The sequence below is a fragment of the Dasypus novemcinctus genome, chromosome 7 (assembly GCF_030445035.2).
Source record: "Dasypus novemcinctus isolate mDasNov1 chromosome 7, mDasNov1.1.hap2, whole genome shotgun sequence".
In the NCBI taxonomy this organism is placed as follows: domain Eukaryota; kingdom Metazoa; phylum Chordata; class Mammalia; order Cingulata; family Dasypodidae; genus Dasypus; species Dasypus novemcinctus.
In genome coordinates, this window is record NC_080679.1 from 37,250,817 (window position 1) to 37,277,785 (window position 26,969).

Genomic DNA, 26,969 nt, shown 5'->3' on the forward strand with positions numbered 1-26,969 from the left:
CGGGAAGTAAACACACAGAGAAGCAGATAAGTGAGGAACTAGAAAAGGTTCCATTAGATACAGGAGGAGCCGGGGAGAGAGACAAAGCCATTCACCTGATACTCTACACCTGGCTTGTGGAGACAGCACAGCAGCTGAGCCCAGAGAGAAACAGCCCTGGGAAGAGAGGAACCCAGGAAGCCTGAACACTTGGCAGCCACTGGTAGCCATCTTGCTCCAACACGTGGAAACAGACTAGTTAGGGAAGGAACTTATACTTTATGGCCCAAATAAATACCCTTTATAAAAGCCAACATATTTCTATTATTTTGCATCAGCACTCCCTTTGGCTGACTAATACACAAGTAAATGCTGAACCTGCTCAAAGTCATATGGCTCCTCAATGCCCAAACTAAGCCTATAATCTAGGCCTCCTGACTCTCAAGTTCTATCAACTACTATAAAGACCAGGATATAGGTGGGAAATTATGGAGTATGGAGAATGGTAAGGTAGCATTTAACAAAATAGAAACTGAGACACAGAATATCCTATTTGATATATCCACAGACACATCAAATTCAAAGGGAGTTTACACTGGACAACACTGCCTCCTACTTGGTAACAAATTCTATTACCAGTATCTCTGAGTATGAAAATTCATACAACTGGATGATTTCACACGATAACACCCCTACTCCCCAATGTACAATCAAATTAAAAGCACAAGGACAGAAGGACTAGATTGGCTAATAGCCACTCAGTAACAGAACAGTATAATATGGCTGACAAAATCTAATATACTACTTGATGACTTTAACAGAATGCTTCCAGAATAAGGGAGGCACTTCTCTCCTCTACAAATATCACATTTAGGTTGTTTCAGACAGTTCTGGCTATACAATACTCAAGGAAAACACAATAATAGTCCATCAGAAGAAAACAACCAGGATGATGAAGAGGCATCAACACTATACCATATAATAAACGGAATACACTGTTCCTTCCTGGCAAATTTTTTTTTTAATTGGATAGGGCTGGGAGATGGAGAATGTGGTCCAACAGAAAAAATAATTAGGCGTGCTTATCCAGTTTCAGAAGATAGAACTGGGATCACTAGGTAAAAGGTTTAGACAGATATATTCTGGCTCAATCAACTGAATTAGCAATCACCCCTAATTGTAAATAGTATAGCTCAGGAGACAAAACTTCCTATCTCTGAAAGTTATTTGAGCACTTCTGGACTACAATTGGTGGCAGTGGGGAGTATTATACAGGAGAATTAAGCAGCTGACTGAAGGTAGCGTGATAGTAAATTTAGCCTAGGCCTACAAAATCTCTACAACTTTTTCCAGTCTTGAAGTTTCATGTTTACAGAGGAGAAGGACAAAGATGTAAAGAATATCTCACCTTCCTTTCTACTAATAGTTTCCAAATCTAGTATCTAGAACTCACCTGAGTTCTGGAGAAAAGTCTTTTTAAGTCCTTAAGGAAAACTGTGAAGCAAAAAAATGAAATGGGAGGCTGGGGTTATGGCCTACTTGAATGACTGAACAAGGTTTCTGTTTGTCTGTTTGTTTTTAAATAATATTCAACTGCAAAGATCTATACTGCTCTTGGTTCCCTACAATTTAGTAATCATCTTCAGAGGTCTACTATTCCTTTATTTTCCTTTGGAGCCAACTCAAAAGGAACAGAATTTTTCTAAAGAATAGGACAATATATGTAATATAATTCTTGATACTTAAGATTTACCTTAGGAATGTATCATACTTCAAAGTCATATATTCTAACTAAAAACCCTAAACATAGTTGTTTTAAAAAATGCTTTATGTGACCTCTAACTTCAAATGATGTATTAGGAAAGGTGATAATAATTAACTTTTGATGAGGGTTTATTTTTTTCCAATTGCAAGTTTAACATAAAACCAGTCAATTATTTTTGTATATCAATTTCCTTAACTGAGGTACATTAGTCAAAATATTTGGCAGCTGTTTCATGATCACTTTCTTTCATTTCTAACTAGTTTTCTAGTCATCAGTCCTACAAAGTCTCTTCTTAACATTTCCACTTAACTATTTTCTCCAATCCTTTTTCTTCAGTAGCTTAACAAAGTCTTTTCTTTATAGGTCTGTTCTGTATGTGTTCCTATACTTAAGGTAATTTTATAAATGCAGCATATTCCATTAATGTGAAATAAATTCTGCACTAGAAATGTTCCTATTTTTTTTTTTTTTAAAGATTTCTCTCCCCTTCCCCTCACCCCCCATTGTCTGTTTTCTGTGTTCATTCGCTGTGTGTTCTTCTGTGTCCGCTTATATTCTTGCCAATGGCACCGGGAATCTGTGTCTCTTTTTGTTGTGTCATCCTGCTGCATCAGCTCTCCGTGTATGTGGTGCCATTCCTGGGTAGGCTGCACTTTTTTTGCACTGGGTGGCTCTCCTTATGAGGCACACTCCTTGCGCATGGGGCTCCCCTATGCGGGGGACCCCTCTGCATGGCACAGCACTCCTTGTGTGCATCAGCACTATGCAGTGGACCAGCTTCACCACACGGGTCAGTAAGCCCTGGGTTTGAACCTTCGATCTCCCATGTGGTAGGCAGATGCTCTACCCATTGAGCCAAATCCGCTTCCCAAAATGTTCCTATTTTTATAACCAATGAAAGGAAAGAGACATAACTATAAACGATTATCAAAGTAGATGCAAAAGTTTTTATACACATACCTGAACTGTCTGGACCTGTGGAGACTGAATAACTGATGGCTGGGCTGCCTGAATAACTCCATGGACTTGAACTGTCTGCCCATTGGGCAGCTGTACTAAAGTTACTGTGGGAGCAGATGATGTTGCATGAGCTGCTGGCATAGATACCTACGGTGATGAATATGAAAAACAATCACTGATACATTTTCAGGAATATTCAGATTAAAAAGGAAATAACTTTCAGTAGCAAAAAAACAAAACAAAGTTTCTATTAGATATTTCATTGATGTAAAAGAAATGAATAACTACATTTAATATTCTTAATAAGAAAAAAACTTCTGAAATCCCTCCCTTAATTTTCAATTCCTCCAAAATCTATTTTAATATAATATTAAAATATATAAGAGACTTCCTTTGAACATTAAATACCACTTATTTGCATGATACTTTACATTTTTCCCATCTGGTTTCATATCCAATTTCTCATTTTGCTCTTCAAAGAAATGCTATGAAAGAGTGGGTAATGAAGATTATCTCCATGTTAGAGATAGCAATAATCACTGCTCAAAGAGATTAAATAATGTATCCAAGGTCAAAAGAAAGGTGAAGAAATAGGGAAAAGACACAAATAAATACATTTCAGTGGAATAATGAGGTTTGCTCAGAGAAAAATGGACGCAAATGAGGACAGCTTAACCAAACTAATCAAGGCAGGGAAGGTTAGCAGGGAAGAATGTGAATTTTTTACAAAGAAAACAAGTTAGGAATGTTACTATTATCACTTTCAGGTGAGAAGGGGAGAATTTCAAGCAGAGAAGGGAAAAGAGCATCAGTATGGCAGGGAGGGAAGTCAAGTATTTCAATACTAATGGCAAATAAATGTGTCACTATATGATGTAGGAAGTGGACAGAGATGAAATAAAAAGATAGGAGAGGACAGATGTGCTAATCATGAAGTACCTTGTACATGGCACATTAAAGAACTTGTATTTTATCCTGAGGATACTAGGGAAGTTATTGCAGAGCCTTTAACTCCTGAATATCATAGCAAGGTTTGCATTTTAGATAAATCACTTTAGTGCTCATATGAGATATATATTTCGGGGAAGAAAAACCTGGAGGTGGGGAGACCAACTGAGATTATCTATGCAGTAGTCAAGGAGCAATAATGAAGGCTAGGGCAGTAGTGGTATTAGGGATAGAAAAAGAGCAGTGATTTAATAAAAATTCAGGCAGGGGCTTTATGAATGATTGGTTAAAGGATGTGAGAGGGGAATCAGACCCACATGTTTCAAATGAGTGAGAATTGGTAGATGGTTTGCTATCAACCAAACAAATGAAACAAAGAATGGAAGAAGTAAGGAGACACTTTTGGGCGGCTGAAATTCATAGGACACCTGAATACAGAGATGCTAAGGAGACAATTAAATATTTGATTTGAAGCTTCACAGAAATATCCCTAACTAAAGGCAGAGTCTTTGGAGCTTCAATCTATCAACAATTAGGAGGTTCTTCTTCTTTGATCATCTTCTCTCCGGCTACTAACTACAAGTCTTGCTTAGTTCTATTCATTCTGGGAGTGGTTCTCAAAGTTTAGTCCATGGACTACTTGCATTAGAACCACATGGGGTACTTGTCTGAAGAGTCAAAATCTCTGATGGACCCAAGGACACTCTCCTCTATACTGAAGCCTGAGAACCACAACCTTAATGTCATTCAGAATATTTCATTTCACTTCTTTATAAAAGCTCTTCTAAAATTTGAAGTAATTATGTCCTCTTCCCTGAGTCTTCTCTAGGATAAATGTAACAAGCTAACACAATAAACAATGTTTTCCACTCTGATCTTTTTTACTGTAATAGCTCCTCTTATTAAAAGTTTATAAAATACAGATACAGAAAGGAAAAAAAAAACACTTATATTCCCACCATTCAGAGCTAATCACTATCAATATTTTTGCTGTATATCTTCTAGGTATTTTTTTTTAAGACACATATATTCAATTTTAACAGCATACTATCATGGAAACTATTTATCTTTAAAATACATTATAAATCTTTCCACATCAGTAACAGCCTTCTTTGTTTTAATGCCTATACAACAGTAAAAATTAAGTTGTTTGATAATTTCTTATTATGAATATTTAAGACTTCCAAATTTGCTTATTACAACAAAGCTACAATACTACAAAGCTACAATGACACCTCTACTTAACTCTTTACTTAAATCCATAAAAATTTATTGACAATCAACACATTTTTTTTTACTTTAAAAAACTATGTAAATTCCAAAGGCAAAAAAGATATCTTATTGTCTAAATTTGATTTTCTTTTTTTACTAGTTACTTAATTTGTTTTTCCAGTTCATTGTCTAAACCACAATCATTCTGGATGTTGGACAATTTTATTATTTTTAGTATTTAAAAACTGACTTTTAACATGCCACCTCCCTTTTAAAAACCTTGACTGACTTAGGGCTGCCTGATAAAGATGACAAATTGAATATGAGCACATAATTTTACTTTCTCTTGAATCCCTACTTAAACTTCACAAGATTTCTTATATTTTATAGGCATAATCATGTGAGTGTAGGGAGAACAGGAAAAGAGTTTTAACTCTTAGGCAGATGGATGAATGGTAATAAACTTGGAAGACCTAGTAAGAAGGCCAATTCATAAGCCAGAGAGAAGGAATGCTTGATTTGCATACAGAATTCTCAAGAGGTTCATGACCTATAGCACCACAGAAGATGAAGCCAAAGAAAAGGCTGAAAATAAGGAAGGCTGATCGAAGGCTCTTTGAGAAGCATTTGGATCTACTCCCCAACTCTCTGTGGAAGAGCAACTAACCTACTCCACCCTGATAGAAAAATGGAGATTTACTCTCTGGAAAAGACAGAGGTCTCTGTACTGCCTAATATCAGGTACTTCATTAAGATGGGGTACTAAAGAAAAGCCCTCTTCTCCCTCTTGGCTCTCACACCTTTATCCTATATATAAGCAGGGGCTTAGCAAAGGCTTCTCTGGGGAACCTGATGAATGCAAGAGGAAGGCTGTACAGATAATGACATTGAGGACCACAACTATTATCCTAGAGTGAGGTTCACAGCTCACAGCTAATGGTACCAACAACTATTCACAGAGCTTGTAATAAAGCAGTTTGCTCTCCTACTTTTAAACCCAAGCAGACAACCACCAATAATCAAACATTTGAGGAAAGCACTAATATGAAAGATGCAGTTCAAAACAAGTGAGGAGGGGAATGCTGTATGTAAGAAAATCTATATAGGGAAAAAAAACTTTAAAAAAACCTAATTAATATTCTCAGAGATAAGAGAAAATATTGTTCCCATGAAACACAAACAGGATACTATTATAAAACAAAAGGACTATTCAGAGGTCAAAACATGATTCTTGGAAACACGACAGAAATAAAAATCTCAACAGCTGGGATTGTGGAATGTGAAATTGAGGAAACCTCTCAGAAAGCAAAGCAAAAAGACAAATAGATGGAAAAGGGGAGGAAAGATGAGGTAATTTGAGGACCAGTTCTGGAGGTATAACATTGGGATTACAAAAAATTTAGAGAAAAGAGAAAGAGGGGGAAAATCATTGGCCAAATAATTTAAAGAAATCACCCAGAACCTAAGACATGAGTTTCCACTACAAAGGATCCACTGAATAGACAGCACAATGGATGAAAATTGATCCAAACCAAGGCCAATCGTAATCAAATTGTGAAGCACTTGAACACAGAGATTTTACAAGATGCCAGAGACACAAAATAAGAAGTGGATTTAGTCTTTTCAAATAGCAACACCAGAAGTTAACTGTGGACCAATGCCTGCAAAATTCCAAAGAAGACAGATTTCCTTAACAAGAATTCTTTACCCCAATTTTTTTTTTCTCAAGAAACCACTGGAAATATGCTATACTAAATCAAGTACTTAAATCCTACAAGAGAAAAAGAGTAGAGGGAAGGAAATTTTGAGGATGATACAATGAAGTATACAGGTCATCCAGACCAGACAGAATAGTGTGACCCAAAAGACAGATATGTAGTGGCCTGTCATCATCAATATGCCTGCTGACATTGTACCTACTTTTTCAGGTGGACAGACTGCTTGGATAAGTCTAGATTCGTATTTGTGCTTGCTTGCCTTGATGAAGTCCTGGCTCCCCCTCCACCCTCCATTTCTACCCGTCTGCTTCAGTTGAGTGCAATCATTTCAGCCCACATATATTCTGCATTGCTTTTATTCCTAAGGGCTAGAGGTGGTGGGCCCTGATGGACTTAGGAGAAAACTCAATGCAGTCTACTCCTTCTATGCTCCTGCTATATGCCCAGTATCTGGCCTACATTTTAGCTGAGCCAGATACCACAATGGTGGTATTTCCCAAGACCCATTCTTGCTCAGTGATTCCACTAGGATGGGAACCTTAATTGGAAAGAGGTGGTATCATACTCTCTTACACAGCAGGTTTATCTTTGCTACTTGGTTTTTATAATAAACCACCTTTTGCGTTCATATATATATATATGAAAACAGCTAATGAAATATTTGAGGAAAAATACATGAAAACAAAAAAAATAAGGACAAGGGAATGAATGTAACTTTAAAGAAAGTTAAATGACTAAATGAAAGAATCATGTACATTTAAAATATTCAGGAAGTAACCTCTTTCATCCTTGAAATTTACAGTGTGTCAACTTACTGCTTATCTTATTTTTTAGTTTAAGCATATTTAAACTTAGCCTTTTCAGATTATCTGTGCGGCCCCATGCAGCAAAATAAATGATATGAAAAAAAGCAGTTGTCACAACCAAGGTTTTCTTCCCTTGAGAGGCAATTTCTTCATCAACTAAAAAGAAGTATTTCTGAATCATGTCACTATAAATACCATATTAGTACATAACAGTCCATTTTACTGTCATGCTACTGGACTAATACTATCATTTCTAAATTTGGGTTAAAACTAAGTAAATAGGAATTCTGATATTCTAAGAACATCTCTAATAAAAACCAAATTCTCTTGTCTAAAACATACAGACACCACTTGAGTTAGCATTTTTTAAGCAATAAAGTATTTTTAATTAAGGTTAAAAAAAAAAAAAAAAGACAAGACACCACTTGGAGACATTTTTCCATGTATTTTATACCTGGGCTAATGTGGCAATCTGTGGCTGGGCCTGAACTGTCATTTGTTGGTTTTCTCCTTCTGTTACAGCTGCATCTCCACTTTGCTGGTTTTCTGCTCCTGATTCCATGGTCATTTAGTTACCTATAATCATAGGGAAGAATGTTACAAGCACTACAGTGTTTTGTCCTTTTGTGATTTAAAAACAAATTTCAAGTTATAAACAGGTGTATGTGTAGATTAGGCTCCACATACACTCAGAAATGTAGTTAAAATATAATGTAACTGAATTATTGCCAAACTAGTCCAAATTTGCTGTAAAAGTTACAGTCCTTTAAAAAAAAACAACACAAAACAGAACACTTTCTCTGTCCTTCCTTTTCCTTCCCAAGGGGCTAATTACTCCATCTAGATAAGAGATTCCTCTCTTCAATTAATATCCCCAACTAATATGGAGGATGGCACAGGAAGTAAAGGGCAAACTGATAATTTTTCCAACCTGGACCAATCAGGTATGGAGAAAGGGGAGACAGTATTAGAGACCTGATGATAGGGTCTATGATGTATTGGTTTTATGGTACCTCCTGTAAGGGTATTCTGTCCTGTATAAGGTAAAAAGTACAGAAATCATAAGCTACTCTTGTGAATTTAGTTTTGGGGAGATTAATGGTGGTAGGGCAAAATCAGTCCAAATTTCTAGAGCCCAAGTTGTGGGGTATCAAGACAGATGGGATAAGTGGCCACAAAATAGAAACTCTGGAATAAGTTAATCAAGGCATATCTTTTTTTTTTTTTAATTTACTTTTACTTTTTGGACACTGCTTTGCTAAGTACTTAGTATTTTTGTTGGTAATCTGGCACTGGATGGTGGCAAATGTAAATGGATAGCAATCTCTATACCAACAGTAGCTACATGGAGGTTAGAGAAATTTCTGAACTGAGGAAACAATCCTACATAAAGAATTAAGAAGAAGAGGGATAACTTCTTTCTGGTACACATATACCTGTTATCACCCAGTGCCTAGGATATTATGTTACATTTGTTAAATGACATTATTAGCAAGGGAGTACTGAAAGTGATTCCATGAATAACACAAAAACCCCAATACTTTTCCAGAATTTACTACTTTTATTTTCTAACCTTGATATTGATAAATAATCAAAACTGTTGCTGACCCTCACGTGATTATTACATGCCATTACAATGTATCACATACTAATACATCTTGCCATCATTCACAAGCTTCAATAAACAGAAAAGTGTTTTTACAAATAACAGTTAAAAATGAAAGTGAAAATATCTCTGTGGAATATAAATAATTAAGAAATACAGAATCCAGGAAACACCAGATGAAAAAAGGAAAAGATCACACATTTTTACATTATTTAAAATGTTCATATAATAGCCACCAAGACAAGTACAGTGGGAGAAAATATTAGCCACATATAATCAATATAATAACATCCAGGCTACAGAACTACTAGTCAATTAAAATATCTTATTATTGACTAGTTCACAAAGATTTATGTTCAAAGTTATTCACTGTAGGATGATTTTTATAATAGCAAAAAAAAAAAAAAAAGGGGGGGAGAACAAATATCCATCATTAGGAGGACCATTAAAGAAATTATAGCAATGAAAACCCATAATGTAACAACATATAAAGTTTTCTATGTCAGACTGGAGTGAAAAGGCAAGTCACAGTACACATTGTGATACAGACCTCATTTATGTTACAAACAAGTAAATTATAAAGGTGTACTACATGGAAAAAGATGTGGAAATTATATACTCAACTGTAAGCAGTAGCTGGGGAGAAGGGAGGTAGTATTTGGATGGAACTGGATAGGAAGATGACTTTTATTTTTAATTCCTGAAATACTAAAGTGTTTTAGTGTTGATTTTTTAAAAAATTTCACTGTGAACATGAATTCAGGATTAATTTGTACAGTTTAAAATAATTAATACCAGAAGTCAATATAACTTTTTTGGTTAACTATGAACCAGAACTTCATCTCAATCATGATTTAAGAAACAAGTTCACAAAAATTTTTCAATTCCCACACTCTTTATTTGGAATTATCATTTTTGTGTAAAGTTTGCTTTAATTGTTAATGATCCATTTCTAAATAATAATAGTGATCATCTTAAAAAATTATCCAGAAACTTTGGTTATCACTTGTGATGATTCACTGAGGTGTACACTTCTGATTTGCACTCTTTTAAATGAAAAAGTTTAAGAATGACATCAAATGTAAAAGGAAACAGCAACAACAAAACAATTTAATCTCTATACTTTTGGTCTGAAAGAAAAAGCTTGTAAAAGCAAAAACCTAAATCTCAACAACTATAAAATAAGTAAATGAATCCAGTCAAGGTCAGTACTGAGTCAAGCTATATAAGAGCAGAAATCTGCAAACTGCAAACTTCTCTCCACTCTCCCTTAAGTCATCATTTTCACTAAAAAAAAGATAAACACAGATTTTTAATCATATTACCTCTTTTATAGATGGAATACACACAAAAACTTTATTCCAAACCAAACTTTTTTAGCTACACGGTCATCCATGTATAGTTTCACTCCACCATTTGAATAAAAGTAATCTGAGGGAAGCGGTTGTGGCTCAACTGATAGAGCATCCACCTACCACATGGAGGGTCCAGGGTTCGATACCCAGGGCCTCCTGACCCATGTGGTGAGCAGGCCCAAGCGCAGGGTTGCCACGTGCAAGGAGTGCCGCGCCACGCAGGGGCTGCCCCTTGTGTAGGGGTGCCCCACACACAAGAAGTACACCCCACAAGGAGAGCCGCCCCATGTGAAAAAAGTGCAGCCTGCCCAGGAGTGGTGCCGCACACACAGAGAGCTGACACAGCAAAATGATGCAACAAAAAAAAGTGAGTTTCCCTCGTGCTGCATGACAAGAATGCAAGTGGACACAAAAGAACACACGGTGAATGGACAGAGAGAGTAGACAATGGGCGAGGGGGGGGAAGGGAGAGAAATAAATAAATCTTTTAAAAAAAAAGTAATCTGAGGCACAAATTATACTTTTTTCTATTTACAGCACATCATGACTACTTAATATTATTTGCCATTTAAGGCATAGGGCTTCGTTACAGCTTTTTGTTTGATAATAAAATATTTATATTATCATAATAAAGGAAAAAAACCTGGTAGCTAATATAAGAAACTATAGCTATAAAGACATTCATAGCAGAAATGAAATTTTCTTCCTTCTTCACTAGCCAACTGAATAATGTTCTTTCTTTTTATGTTTAATGGATAGAATCCCCCATGAGTTGCTAGTATTTTTTGGATCATTTCATTAGGCAGCCTACCAATCCTACATGAATTTTTTCCAGGGTACAGGACAATACTTTTAACTTATATAACTCTTAGCTTGAGTAGATATTAACCATTTGGGCAATGTACAAATAGTGTTTCATCATAAAAGTGAGGCTTCTTAAAGTATAGATGAGAATTATTTAGGGAAGAATAATTTATTTCAAAAAGAGAAACTCACTGACTCAACCAAAATAAAATACTCTTCTTTTGGTTTTCACCTTGAAGGTACAGCAGTCTCCCAATTAGACCAAACCAGCATTTAAAGTGAATGCATTAATTTGGACTTACAAATTGCTTACTCTTTTTTGTTTACATCCTCACCAGAAGTAGGGAGAAGACTTGCCATAGTGTTCTGTGTCTAATCTTCAGTTTTGTTATTAGTCCGCTGTCTGGACAGTAGTACAGCATCCAAACACAGGATTACATATTAAGGACAATATGTGGATTTCCAACATTGTTTGAAGAGATTCCTAATTCATTAAACATTGTGTGTGTGTGGGGGACTGAATAATGGACGTAGAACATTAAAAACAGAATGGATCTTAGAAATCACTTAAAATCTAGTACTGGTTAACAGTTTGTGATTTCTGTTCTTTGAACAATTCTGAATTTAGGATTGTTTTGATGTGGGATTGGTGTTAGGGTTAGATTTGGGCATAATATAAGGCTTTTGGAAACTATAATTTATAATGAAATACTGTCATGCTTAAATTTTTTAAAAACCATTTCACAAAGATACTATCATTTTGCTATAATGTTTTTCAGAGTTATTCCTTTTGATATGAAAAATATAAAGTGAAGTGATTCTATATCTGCAGTATTATTCTCTCAATCTATAGAGAAATAAAGAACACTAATGTAGGTAATTGGGAAAGGATATCTAACACTTGGTAGAAAGCTGGATTTGTGGGAAAGAGATGTGGCTCAACCAATTGGGTTCCCATCTACCATTTAGGAGGTCCAGGGTTTGATGTCCAGGACCTCCTGGTAAGGGCAAGCTGGTCCACATGGCGAGCTGGCCCACACGGGAATGCTGCCCCACACAGGAGTGCCGCCCTGTGTGGGAATGCCGCCCACCACAGGAAAGCCGCCCCACAGGAGTGCCAACCGACGTGAAGAGCTGGCGCAGCAAGATGACACAACAAGAGACACAGAGGCTAGAAAGTAAGAAGATGTAGCAGAACAGGGAGCTGAGGTGGTACAAGAGAGTAATCACCTCTCTCTCACTCTGGAAGGTCCCAGGATCAGTTCCCAGAGCTGCCTAATAAGAATATAAGCAGACACAGAAGAACACACAGTGAATGGACACAGAGAGCAGACAACAGGGGGAACAATAACATAAATCTTTTTTTTTTTTAAAGCTGGATTTGTCACAAAGTGGCAATTGGTCATTAGACAAAGTATTTTAAACTTTTTGTGTGTTAGTTTCCTTATCTGTAAAAACAAGAGGAATGGATTAAAAAATCGCTTCCAATTTTAAATTCTAAGATCCTAGGAACTAAGACCACAAAAAGATGTACACATGTAATTATTCATGCCACATAAAAAAATATTTATACTAAATAAGTATTTTAAGACACTGAATAAGAGTAGGTCACCTAGCCTTTTGGTGCTTGGGCAAATAGAGATGTTACCATTCCTTATACATATATTAACACTCTCTCTTTCTAAGTATATAACTATGAGAATGCAACTTGAAATAATTAGCAGTACTTTTTAAAATGCTCTAAGACTAGGCTATTACCCAATAAAGCTTCTGTGTATGTCTCTCTTTCCCATGGTTATGGTGTCACTTACTCATTGCATTACTCTGGTCATAACTGTTGTTACAGAAATTATTAATTGATAAGTTTATAGTCCCTTTTCTTAATTTTCAAAGAGGAAAGCGGTTTTTCATTTTCCTTTCTATCCTAAAAACCTTCAAGAAATTTATCTAGGTTCCCTAATGTAAAGGGCTTTATCACTTCTGTACCTTTTACATAGTAAAGATATTAAGTTCTTATTTAAAATGTACTTGGGACAAACATCCCCCAGAGGTGCCACATGAGTGCTTTCATGACATTTAAAGGACAGAATATGAAATGCAACAGTAAGGAAAGTGATGGGATTTCAAAGACATATTAAAGATGGATACAGTATTGATAAATTTAAGGAAGAGAGTGACTTTTCTGGTAAGGAAAATGGTATGAGCAAAGGAGGCATTTAGAGAATAAGTGAACCAGTGGTTGGTGCCAGATTTTGTATAGAAGTAAGGAGAAAAGGCACATGATAAAATAGAATGGTCACTCCAAAGTAATCAGCAACTACTAGTGAAAAATGAAAAATGAGAATGATGTCTCTTAAAGTCAATTATCCTGTTAAGGATTTTTATAACGCAATCAACTTAACTTCTATTCTACATTGTAATATATCCTAGGGGAATTCACCACAAATGAATAATTCACTTTTCTAAAAACAAATGATAAAGTCTCAACTACTAGGGATAAAGCAATGAACGAAATTTTCTTAAAAAGACTGCTTTTATGGAGCTTAATTCTAGTGTGTGTAAAGCAAAATACACAGCAAGCTAGATACAAGGGTTGTGCAAAAAAATAAAATGAGAAGAATTTTGAGATAATTTCAGTATTTCAGACTGACCACCAAAAACCTCACTGAAAAGTTAGTATTTAAATGCATTTACTCAGGGAGTGATGTGGCTCAAACAGTTGGACGCCCTCCTCCTACATTGGAGCCCCGGGTTCAGTTTCCAGTGCCTCCTAAAGAAGACGAGCTGATGCAGCATGCAGACACAATGAAGCAGTGAGTGGATGAGACTCAAGCAGTTGGGCACCTGCCTCCCACACAGGAGGCCCCAGGTTCTGGTGCCTCCTAAAGAAGATGAGCAGAAACAATGAGCAGACAGATGAGGTAGCCATTATGAGGGGGGAGGTATATTAAATTCATTTACTCAGCACCTATAGAGACCTGTACCAAAGCAAGGACAAAACCTTCTGGCAGCACTATTTCCATATCTATAATTCTTGTACCAAGTTAACACAAACCTTCATCAAATTGCAAACTACAGCTTATCAAGCAAGACAATTTCAACACTTATTAAGCAAAAATAATCATGCATGCTTTTACTTTGTCCTTTTTCCTAACACAGTTGGTTTTAGGTGCCCAATCTTTATACTAAAATTGTAGTATAATTAATGAAAAATAAAAGAATCTCCTTCACTCCCTAGTTTCTTTTTTCTTTTTAAAGATTTATTTTTATCCTCCCCCCTCATTGTTTGTGCTCACTGTCTGTTCTGTGTCCATTTGCTGTGTGCTCTTTCTGCTTGTCTTCTCTTTAGGAGGCACCAGGAACTGAACCTGGGACCTCCCACATGGGTGAGACGTATCCAATCGCTTGAGCCACCACTGCTCCCTGGTTTCCTTTGCTTCTCCCTGTTGCATCATCTTGCTGTGCCTGCCCATCGCACAAGCTCACTGTCCTGCTCATCCTCTACAGGAGGCAATGAACCTGGGACCTCCCATGAGGTAGGCAGGAGCTCAATCGCTTGAGCTACATTGGCTTTCCCCTAGTTTATTTCTTAATCCCCTAAATTTATGACAAATTAAATCCACTTTAGGAAGACAAGTATTCAAAGAAATGAACTGCAAATTTTGAAACAGAAATAATGCATTCATAGCCAAAGGACTTATGAATGTATGCTGTGATTTTTTCCCCTGAAAATTACTGTGGAAGTTTGGTATTGTTTATGAATTCCAAAAAGAGATATTGGATTGTTTGCAAACTAGTCTGCTGCTCTGGGTGTATTAGATTGTATTAGACACAGAGGTTTCACTTTTACTTTAAATCAAGATTAGGGCTTTTATTTGACCACATCATTTGGGTGACTTAGTTTGAGTCCCCACCTACAGCTGTGGGCTATAGAAATGGAAGTTCAAAATAAATACATGGAGAAGGAGAACACAGAGAGTTTAGTTTTTGATGCTAAACTCTCTCTTGGGGAGAGCCAAGCAGTTCACCTAATATTTGCAGTTGAAGAGACCAGAGCCCTGAACAGTTGAGAAAGCCCTGGAAGAATGAGCCCTTGGGAGAGAGACCAACCTTATGCTAGCCTACAGGTGAGAATAGAAGGAGTTGGGACCATGGAGCCTTAGGAGGAAGAGGAAGGCTGAACCCTCACAGAGACTGGCAGCCATCTTGCTCCAACATGTGGCAACAGACTTTTGGTGACAGAAATAACTTATGCTTTATGGCCTTGTGACTGTAAGCTTCTATACCAAATAAGAAACCTTTATAAACGCCAACAGGTTTCTGGTACTATGCATCAGCACCCCTCTATATAAGTTGACTAATACAATGACCTTAATTATAAATGAGAAAAAAACTTGCCTTACACTCTAGCAAATGGGCACCTCCTCCTGAACTCTTTCAAACCAGGCCAAAATTCCAGAGGTTTAAAGAAATCACATAGACTAAAAAGGAAGATGGCAACAGACTAATAGGCAGAGCTGAATACTCTTACAAAAACAATGGAGAAAGAAGCAAACACTATCTGACGGATCTGCTTTGGGGGTCAGCAGACCAGGACAGTGCTACACAATTCCTAGGAGGGTGAGGGACTGAGAGACAAAGACACCAAAATGACAAACTCGATTTTCCAAGCCCCCTCGGCAGTCACACCCAAGATATTAAGCTGGGGTAAAACCCCCGGCTGCAGTCTACTGAGGGAAAGAGACATCTTCCTTTCTGTCAGCTATTTCAAGGGAGAAGGGAAGGGAGGTTGGGGTGCTTTTCTTGAGTGAATTCGGCCAGCAGAGCCTGCTTTGAAGCTCTGCTCTGGAGAGTCAACACATGAACACAGGAAAGTCTAGAATGAAACACCTCAGAGGAAAGGTGCTCAAATTGCGCCATCTACTGGCTAGTCTGGAAACTGCAGACAAAAACTTCAAGAGCTCTGTATCCAATCTCTGGGAGAAAACTCTGGTAAGATCCTGGTCTGATTTTGAAAACTTAAGCTGGGCAATTTTTAAAGACAGAGAATAACTTGAACCAAATACCAAAGAAAATTTGTGGGGGGAGAAAACAATAGGCAAGAGAAAGAAATTGGCCATCAGAGTAAATTCGCCAACATACTCGGATGCTTAGACATCAACAAAAAATTACAAGCTATACTAGGAAACAGGAGGAGATGGCCCAGCCAAAAGAATAAGCCAAATATCTTGAAGAGATATAGGATTTAAGACAAGTAATCTGTGATAATCATACAACTTTCTCCTAAATCACTTCAAAGAATTTATAGAAAATATGACGAAAGAAGCAAAGGATATTAAGAAGACATTGGGAAACCATAAAGAACAATTTGAAAGCTTGAAAAGTAGCAGATCTTATGGGAATGAAAGACATAAGAGAAGAGATTAAAAATACATTAGAGGCACATAGGAGCAGATGTGAATTGCTTAAAGACAGAATTAGTGAACTGGAAAAGACAGAAGAACAGAAAGGGAAAAGAATGGAAAAAATAAGAGTCTCAGGGAACTGTATGACAATACAAAATGGATAAACATTCACATTATTGGTATCCTAGAAGGAGAAGAGAATGAAAAAGGTGCAGAAAGTATATCTGAGGAAATAATGACTGAAAACTTCCCAACCCTTTTGAAGGACATAAATATCAATATCCAAGAAGGACCACACACCCCAAACAGAATAAATCCAAATAGACCAACCCCAAGATATCTACTATTCAGAATTACTAATATCAGAGATAAAGAGAGGATTCTGAAAGAAGAGAAAAACAAAGTATCACATACAAGGGAAATATGATTACATGCAGTGCTTGCTTCGGCAGAACATATACTAAAATTGGAACGATACAGAGAAGATTAGCATGGCCTCTGCACAAGGATGACACACAAATTCGTGAAGTGTTCCATATTTGGAAAAAAAAAAACTAAGTGCAGGCCTCTCATCAGAAACCACAAAGAGAAGAAAGTGGTACGATGAATTTAAGGTACTGAAAGAGAAAAACTGCCAGTCAAGAATTCTGTATCCAGCAAAGCTGTCCTTCAAAAATGAGGGTGAGTTCAAAGTCTTTACAGACAAACAAAAACTGATGGAAAATGTTACCAAAAAGACCAGATTTACAAGAGATACTAAAGAGGGTGCTGCAGCCTGAAAGGAAAAAAACAAGGGTAAGAGATTTGGAGAAGAGTTTAGAAAAGAAGATTATTAGGAAGAGTAAACAAATGGTATAATGAGAAAATGGAAAGGCAAAAGGGATAAAGTAATTCCTTTATAGTAGTAACACTGAATGTTAATGGATTTAACTTCCCAATCAAAAGACTTAAGAATGGAAAAAAAAAAAAACGAGCTATCTGTATGCTGTCTACAAGAGACCCACCTAAGATGTAAGGACTCAACCAAGTTAAAAGTGAAAGGTTGGAAAAGTATTCCATGCAAATAGTATCCAAAAACACAGAGCTGCAGTAGACAATATAGATATAAAACAACAAGATTATAGTAAATGAACAATAATTACTCAGTGCAATTAGCAAATTGTTTCTGTGATCAGTACTCTAAGTTTCCTCACACAAAATAAACCCTTGCTTTTAACTGAGGACTGGAGAAGAGATATATTTTTGGATACTTCATTTTTCTTTAATTCTTTCTTAAGCCTAGTTCTTAATTAAAATAATCCATCTGGATCAGTAATGACTTAGCATGACTACTATTGATAATGAGTTGGCATATTGTTATTTATTTTCATAGGAATTTGATTATCCAGAAAGAATTATGGCCTAAATGGAAATTAAATAACTAAACCAATAATTTATTTCATTCTTAAAGATTATGTCCAATAGAGCTGTAATATAAAAATTAGAACCATGCTATAATTTCTATATTAAAATTATGATTTACATTTATAAATGTTTGTTGCTATACTATCCATTTCTAATAACTGATTATATTAAATCTTAACCTAGACTTTCACTCTTTAAAGTTTTGTAATTTCTTCCAATCTACATTTCTATTTATTTTACAATAAAGTTCTTTTTAACAGCTAAAAACAAACAAACAAACCACTGATTATACACTTTGGCTAGCTCATATGGTATGTGAATATATCTCAATAAAACTGCTTAATAAACAAATGAATAACTGTGCAAGAAAAAGAATTACAAACATAGGTACAACATCTCCAGGGTCAATAATAACAAAAGGCGTATTTGGGAACATAGTTTTAAACCTAAATGACTGATTTGCAGAAGTGTACCCCAAAACACCTGCGTGATACACAATACTTTCTACATAGCTATTTTGTACCTGTATTTATTATTTAGGGTATTACAATGTTTGAAAGCATTGCTAACACATTCTTAAACGTTCAACACATCTTGGTAAATTTCTAAAATGTTATGATTAAAATACATAATTAAATGTTCTGATGCTACACAACAGATTTTAGTTTCCATGAATTACTGTGTTACACTGCCTTTTTCTACTCTTTTTTGTACAATTATTTAATTGTTAAACTTGAAATACTTGTCATTTATCTTTGTCAGATGTTCAATCTAGCAGTACTAAGATATATACAATTGGTATTAGAAATTTAGCAATGCTCCAACTTTTTGATGCTAACAATAAATAGCAAACCATCACTGAAACCAGATGTGAAAAAAACAGCATAATCAAATTTTGCATGTGTATGTGTGAATGTATGTATGTACATACATACAGAACACATCAACCTCTGTATAAACTTTTCAGATTAGACTGACCACATCCTAACCAAAAAAAACCCACATTGTATATAATCAACTGTATGATTTGAAGAGATCAAGACAAAAATAAAAGCTTGAAATTTTGTTTATATAATTTTATAAATTCTCTGTATTAACGGTAAATACAAGTATAATCTCACCATTACCAAGGGAAAAAAAGGGCAGCATATAGTAAAGGAGAATCTTTTTGAAGTTACTTAAAATAAAATCCCTAGTTCAGGGAAACGGACTTGGCCCAGTGGTTAGGGCGTCCGTCTACCACATGGGAGGTCTGCGGTTCAAACCCCGGGCCTCCTTGACCCGTGTGGAGCTGGCCCATGTGCAGTGCTGATGCGTGCAAGGAGTGCCCTGCGCAGGGGTGTCCCCCACGTAGGGAAGCCCCACACGTAAGGAGTGCACCCGTAAGGAGAGCCGCCCAGTGCGAAAGAAAGTGTAGCCTGCCCAGGAATGGCGCCACCCACACTTCCCGTGCCGCTGAGGACAACAAAAGCGGGCAAAGAAACAAGACACAGAGAACAGACAACCGGGGGAGGGGGGGAATTAAATAAATAAATAAATCTTAAAAAAAAAAAATTCCCTAGTTCATTTGTTTATTGGAACTTGGGAAAATGGCTTTAGGTTGAATATTATATTTCAGGATTTTTTTTTGCAGTTTTTTGATTACCATGACATTTCAATGATATTTTTAATATATTAATTTATTTTAAAAATATGTATCAAACCCTATGAGAAAGACACTGTCCTTAAAGAAAATATTTAACAGAAGTCGAGAAAAATGTTATTTGGTTCATAGAAACATTATTACATGGCTTATGCTAGCCATTCTAGCATATATGATTAATTCCCCAGTGCCTTTCAACAAGAAAGCCACTATGCGTTCTCAAATTAAAGTTGCCTTTTTTTTTTTTTTAAGTATTGGCAAAAATTATCTGCCTTGTTTTCCTTTACCTAAGACTACTCATGGCTCTGAAATATGCTTTCATGTATCTGGTCACCAAGAGACAAACAGTGTCACTTCGCAAAGCAGCAGCCATGACTATGCATTATTTTAGACAATGTTTTATCACTTCTCATCCCATTCCTCTACTTGTAATATCGGTCCCTTAGGAAAAAGCTGTTCATAGCTTTGAATACCTTAGGTCTTTCAAGAAAATAATCACATACAGACTTCTACATATGAAGTATTACTAAATGACTCTTGGAAGCTGAATTTTTTCAAAGGAAAAAAAAGGATTTTATATATCCTACATATACTTTAGAAAAGCAATTTTTATGCTGACTAAAGAGTGAAGCTTGCCTTTAAATTTTAAGGGTTGCTTAATAAACCAGCTCAATGCTGAAATAGTAAAGACTTACAAAAGTTATGCCCTTAAATATTTATAGTGTACTATTATACTTACTCAACAAAATCTGAGTAACTATGTAAAAATCACGACATGCAAATAGGAAATGAATGTTCAAATGTTTTCTAAAATGAGCATACAAATTAACATTTATTTTGACAGTTCTGCTTCGATTTAAATTTTGAAAAGTTATCCTTAGCAAAATACTTAAGAATTAGTATTGGAAGAAAAAAAATTCTGTTTCCTGATGTGAGAGTATAAGTCATAATAGGAGTCTAAGACAGGAATTCTGGTTTCAGCTTTGACTTCACAGATGGGAGAAATAGTGATGTTAAAAGATTTATAAAGAATTTACAACAATGATGCACAACTGCTAAGCCAGACCCTAAAAATTTTTGTATGTTTGGTAATGGAACTGCATAAATTATTAAGCAGCATGCTAATCATTTGAATTATATCTTCTTTACTACTCAGGCAGCCCCAAAACTCAAGGGAGCAAACATATATTGGATTCTACTGGCTATAATCTATAAAGCTGAAAAAAAAAAAACATGCAAGGACTTTATATGCATCTTTATAAAAAGACTCATTTCAAGTTCAGGTAACCCTGAACTTAACGCTTTCGTTAATCCTGAAAGCAATCAAAATTTAGTCCAACCTTTGTGGTAGATACACTTTAAAAAATAATCTGTTTTTTTACCAAACTGGTAGCGATTTCTGGTAAGGCAATTTTGATGAATAAGACCCCATACTATTCCTGATATCTCAGAGGTGGGAAGTACTACATCAGCAAATCACTAGAATGAATGAAAACTCAAAGCAAAACCCTCTTTCTAAGCCACGGAAAATGAACTTACTTAACTTGATTTAAAAAATAAATAAATCTATAGCTCCTGCAAGCTTTAATTGTCTAAAACATGTATGCCTACTTCCTCTAATCTGTGCAACTCTAAAAAGTGATTTTTAACCCTGCCTTTCAAATTTGTGACCCTCCAAAACAAAATCATTCATTAAACAAATTTTGTGCCTACCACATAATAAGTGTTCTGTCAAAAGTTATAGGAGAATAGAATCTTTCTCTCAAAGAACTTGCGACCTAATAAGAGAGAGAAAATAACGCATTATATATGAAAGAGCTAGGCAAGCATAAGCGAACCCTTAAGACCAGTTTACCTAAAACCTCCCTCCAAAAAAGTAACAGTGATTTAAAACCATAAATTTGTATCTTGAAATGATAGGAATACATGAATTATGGAAAAAAAGAAAAGCATGAATTTACCATTTGTGGTAATCTTTTCTACTGATCCAGACGTGGTTTGTTTTTTACTATTTTTTTTCTTGCTTCTCTGCCCTTCCCCCCCTCCACTGTCTGCTCTCTGTGTCCATTCGCTGTGTGTTCTTCTGTGGTCTGTTGTATTCTCATTAAGTGGCTCCAGGAATCCATCCTGGGACCTTCCAGAGTAGGAGAGAGGTGATCATAATCTTGCGTCCCCTTAGCTCCCTAGTTCACTGCATCTCATATTGTTTCTTCTCTGTGTCCCTTTTTTGTTGCATCATCTTGTTGCGTCAGCTCTCCATGTGGGCAGCGCCACTCCTGGGTAGGCTGCACTCCATGCGTGGGGGGCTCCCCTGTGTGGGCCAGCTTGCCACACGGGCCAGGAAGCCCTGGGTATCAAACCCTGGACCTCCTATATAATAGGCAGAAGCTTTATCAGTTGAACCACATCCACCTGCCATGATCCAGATGTGATTAATAAGATAATGAAACCAATATATTTTTACAAGACTATGGCCAGAATACTTACTCAGTGAACTATTTATAAATGTAAACCAACACTGTTTAGAAACAAAAATTCTAGTAACTGTTAATAATTCTAGTAACCCTGAAAACCTTCTTCAGTGAGAGAATGCTACAGAAGAGTGATGAAGAATATGCTTTCTTGCCCAGGGAAAATGCTCTACACAGCAAGTAAATCACTTAACTTCTCTGGGGTTCAGTTTAGTCATTTGTAAAAATGAAGGAGTTACTACTATCATGGTAAAAGTTTGGAAGTGTATATTTCCCAAATACAGTACAATGCAGTGAGTAATACATTACACCCACAGTTATCATCATAATTCTCAAAATATACTATTTCAAGTTAAAATGCTTCACTCAAAATTGTCCTTTCTTGGTATGTGTCTTTGTTGCTTCTCATCAGTTACTTCAGCTAAAGTGTCTAGACAGAGAATATGGGGAAAACCAGAAGGAGGTGGGGTGTATCTCCAAATATACATTAGTTTATTTTCTCTGACCTCTAACTGAAATCTAGCATTTCCTTCACTTATGAATGTATGCAATAAACAAATTATAGTAGTATTCACTTCACCTGACTGGCAAAGGGGTCTGTAGAACAAAAAAAGGTTAAGAACCCCTGCAGTAGTGGTTTTAGTTATTTTTCATTAAGTAATAGTATCCTGTTGGCCTGAGTTTTCACAGTGACCTTTGAGAAGAAAATGTCCTTAATAAATAAACAAGAATCTATGATTTCCAATATATACCACTTAAGGCACAAACAACAGAAGAAAAATTAAACTGGAAATCAAAAAAATCTAAAAACTTTGTGTTCCAAAGGGCACCATCAGTAAGTGAAGACAGCCCACAGAATGGGAGAAAATTTTGCATGTCATATCTCATGGGGAGGTTTATATCTAAAATATATAAAAAACTTATACACCTCAATAATAAAAAGACAAATAATACTAAAAATGGGTAAAGGATGTGAACAGATGTTTCTCCAAAGAACATTTTCAAATGACCAATAAGCACATGAAAAGATGCTCTACACACTTGGCTTTAAGGAAATTCAAATCAAAACCAAATAGGATAGTTATAACAAAAAAGACAGATAATAACAAATATTGATAAGGATGTGAAGAAACTAAAACCCTCATACATTATTGGGAATGTAAAAAGGTACAGTAGCTTTGGAAAACAGGCTGGTGGTTCCTTAAATGGTTAAACATAGAGTTACCATCTGACCCAACAATGCCATTTTTAGGTATATACTCATGAGAAGTGAAAACATTTATCCACACAGTAATGTGTATACAAATGCTCATGGCACCATGAATCATAACAGCCAAAAAGTGGAATAACTCAATACCCATCAACCAATGAATGGTTGAAAATGTGGTATATCCATTTAATTGAGTATTATTCAGTAATGAAAAGGAAAAAAGTACTCATACATGCTACAATATGGATGACCTAGAAAATATTATACTAAGTGGAAGAAGTCAGCCACAATGGACCACTTATTTTATGATTTCATTTATGTGAAATGTCCAGACAGGAAACTCTTCAGCAGGAGTTCTTAACATTTTTTGTTCCACGGACCCCTTACTAAGTCCAAACTGTACTGTGTATTATTTAATAAATACATCACACCCGCACCAACAGGTCCCCATAAGAATAATGTGCTTTTGAATTTCAACTCAAGCTCATGGTCTCCTTTTTAAGAACCCCTGATCTAGAGAGACACAAAGTAGACTAGTGACTGACTACCCAGAGGGGATGGAAGATTAAATGGTGATGGCTAAGGGGTGCAAGGTTTCCGAATGTTGTAAAATTGATACAGAGGCCATGTACACAAAAACTCTGAACATACAAAAAAACATTAAACTGTACACTTGAAATGAATGGGCTGTATGGTATGTGACTATACATCTCAATAAAGGTGTTTAAAATAACCTATGCTGGGCAATGGATGTGGTTCAAATGATAAGAGCGTCCGCCTACCATACAGGAGGTCCAGGGTTTGAACTCAGGCCTCCTGGCTTGTGTGGTGAGCTGGCCCACGCACAGTGCTGCCACGTGCAAGGAGTGCCATGCCACATGGGGGTGTCCCCTGCGTAGGGGTGCCCCACAGGAAAGGGGTGCACCCCACAAGGAGAGCTGCCCACACCCACCCACAAAAAGCACAGCCCGCCCGGGAGTGGCGCCGCACACGTGGAGAGCTGAGGCAGCAAGATGGCTCAAGAAAAAGAGATAGAGATTCCCAGTGCAGCCGAGAATGCAAGCAGACACAGAAGAACACACAGTGAATGGACAAGAGAAAAGACAATTGGGGGAGGGGGGGAGTGAGAGGGTAGAGAAATAAAATAAATCTTAAAAAAAACAAAAACAAAAACAAAACAAAACAAACCTATGCTGTCCAGTTTTTAAAATGGCAACATAATCTACCATGAAGAGAGGATTTAGAGACAGGAAGTCTACATTTTATCCTAATTCATGTTGTCATTCCTCTGCTTCTACCTTTCTTCCTCTTCTATGAAATTTAAAGCATCCTGCCGCATGCTCAGGATTCCTCATAATGTGGTTCTACGGTTACTCTAACACCTTCTTCACCACCTTGTGAGAATGTTAAATTTATTCCTATTTCCATGTCTTCACTTTTATTGACCATTCTATGGCGCAAAATACTCCCTTTGATCTCTATCCAAATTTTTCAAGGTTCCATTTCAATGCTACCTTTCCCACAAAACTTTTCCTAAATTCCTTCTCTTTCTCTTTTTTAATTAGAGAAGTTGTGAGCTTACAAAACAATCATGCATAATATGCAAATTCCCATACATTACCCCTCCACCAAAACCTTGGAACTAAGGTCCTTCTCTTTGAAAGTCAACAGCCCTCAAGACAGTAATGAAAACTGATACTCTGCCACCATGTAATAGCCATTCTTATGTAATTTTTATCACCGCCCCCCCCTACAACATAAGTTTCTTGAAGGCAGGAGTCATATACTGTGGCATTACTGTTTAGGTTTTATTGTTTATATCAACTAGAGAAATACTTATATCATCTATAAAAGTACCCAATGAATAAATTTTCTCATGATTACTTCACCAACTATAAAAAAGTTAATGTTCAAATGTTTACTGAATAACAGATAAATGGCAGTATATAAAACCAAGATGTTATTATATAATATCACAATAAACAATAAAGGTGATATTGATACTTATAAGAAAATAGTATCCCTTTAAGAGTACAAATAGTCAAAAGAAACAATAATTTTCACTGCAGTGATGAAAAGTTATTTGAGTTTCCTATCACTACCACTTTTACAGAGATAACCTTCAAGAATAATGGTCATCTAGCCTCAGCTAAATTACAGACATTTTAGTTATATCTGTACTGTCATATACTTATAACCAGAAACTCACATGAAAATAACCAGCTCGTGTGTAATACACTTGAAACTATGAAGAAATCTTAGATTCAGGGAAGACTCATCTTCCATTCTACACCAAGTCATTACTTAGCTTTTTTAACTTCCCACTTTATTTCTTCTCCAACCAAATTCAGGTCTTTCCTTCTCATTCGGACCACCTCCTTCTCAAACCTAGCCTCTTATTTATTGAGATACTAGATTAATGCAATAGCAGGAAAAGAACTAATAGGTGCTTTTCATCTTTGTTCTTATGATCTGTCCTATTTAAACTCCTTTATCATCTTACTTCAATCCTGAGAAGCAATCCCAAGCATTTATAATAAGTTTATCAAGGAGCACCACTGCTTTTTTTTTTTTTTTGAGATTTGTGTAATTAGCTTCAAGGATTAAATACTAGTAAGATTGTTTCTCATTATGAATATATAAATACTGTCTTCTACTTAACTGTTGGAATAAACACAGGAATAAAAAGGACTGGATTTTTTTAAAGCTTATTAGACAGCTAGCAAAACTCTGGGCAGAAAAATGAAAAACATTTTTACAGGGCCATGTATCCAGAGCTAAGAACAGATAAGAACACAAAACAAAAACAAACAAACAAACAAAAACACAGGATGTGAGACGAGTGTATATATTAAAGGGAGAAGTATTTTGAATGAAAAGAAAAATTAATGGCTATTTTTTTTTTTGAAGTACCAGGGACAGAGACTGAACCCAGAACCTTTTATGTGGGAAGCTGGTGCTTAACCACTGAGCCACATAAGCTCCCCTGAGTTGTTTTTTCCATTTGTTCACTTGTTTGTTTTTGTTTTTAGGAGGCACCGAGAACTGAACCCAGGACCTCCCATGTGGGAAGAAGGCACTCAACTGCTCCACATCCACTTCCCTATTAATGGTTATTCTTATCCAAGTCTCAAAAACCTATGTTGGGAAGCAGATGTGGCTTGGTTTCAGTTTGTGGTGACTCTTGGAGAAGAGCCAGACAGCAAGCTGGTACGACAGCTGGCGTGGGGAACTGATGCAGCAAGATGATGCAACAAAGAGAGACAAAGAGGAAACACAATGAAAGACAACAAAGCAAGGAGTGGAGGTGGCTTAAGTGATTGAGCGCCTTTCTCCCAGATGGGAGGTCCCAGGTTCGGCTCCTAGTGCCTTCTAAAGAGAAGACCAGCAGACAGAGAGAGCATACAGTGAATGCAGAGAGAACAGACAGCAAGCATCAACAACGGGAGTGGGGTGGGGGGGAGGAATAAAGAAATAAAAATCCTTAAAAACAAAACAAAACAAAACCAAAACACACAAAAAAACCCCTATGTTTACAGATATGATAGTGTGGAGTAAGTTTAAAACCATTATTTTCTTCCTACAATTTCAGTTACCCGATCAGGGTTATTAGCCTTTTATAAGAGGGCTGAGCTAACATTTATATTAAATAGACAGAGGAATAACAAACAGCTATTTTCACAC

The 26,969-nt window shown here is 36.3% G+C and overlaps 1 protein-coding gene and 1 non-coding gene across 10 annotated transcripts in view; one reads left to right on the forward strand and one right to left on the reverse strand.

Annotated features, from left to right (window-relative positions):
• CREB1 (cAMP responsive element binding protein 1) overlaps window positions 1-26,969 on the reverse strand; it is a 78,842-nt gene that overhangs the window by 46,178 nt on the left and 5,695 nt on the right. For 6 of the 9 annotated variants that reach the window (XR_009186492.1, XR_009186493.1, XR_009186491.2 and 3 more), the window contains exons 2-3: window positions 7,843-7,964; window positions 2,705-2,851 (exon numbers count right to left, since the gene is read on the reverse strand). Coding sequence is in view for 4 of the 9 variants with exons in the window: in XM_058300277.2 (XP_058156260.1) it covers window positions 2,705-2,851; window positions 7,843-7,956 (261 nt within the window). In the remaining 5 variants the exon portion in view is untranslated. The remainder of the gene's footprint in view (window positions 1-2,704; window positions 2,852-7,842; window positions 7,965-26,969) is intronic. The other 3 variants (XR_009186494.2, XM_058300279.1, XM_058300278.2) reach the window with 1 other exon arrangement.
• Window positions 16,997-17,101, forward strand: LOC111764066 (U6 spliceosomal RNA). The gene has a single exon (XR_002796768.1). It is a non-coding gene; the product is annotated as a U6 spliceosomal RNA (small nuclear RNA).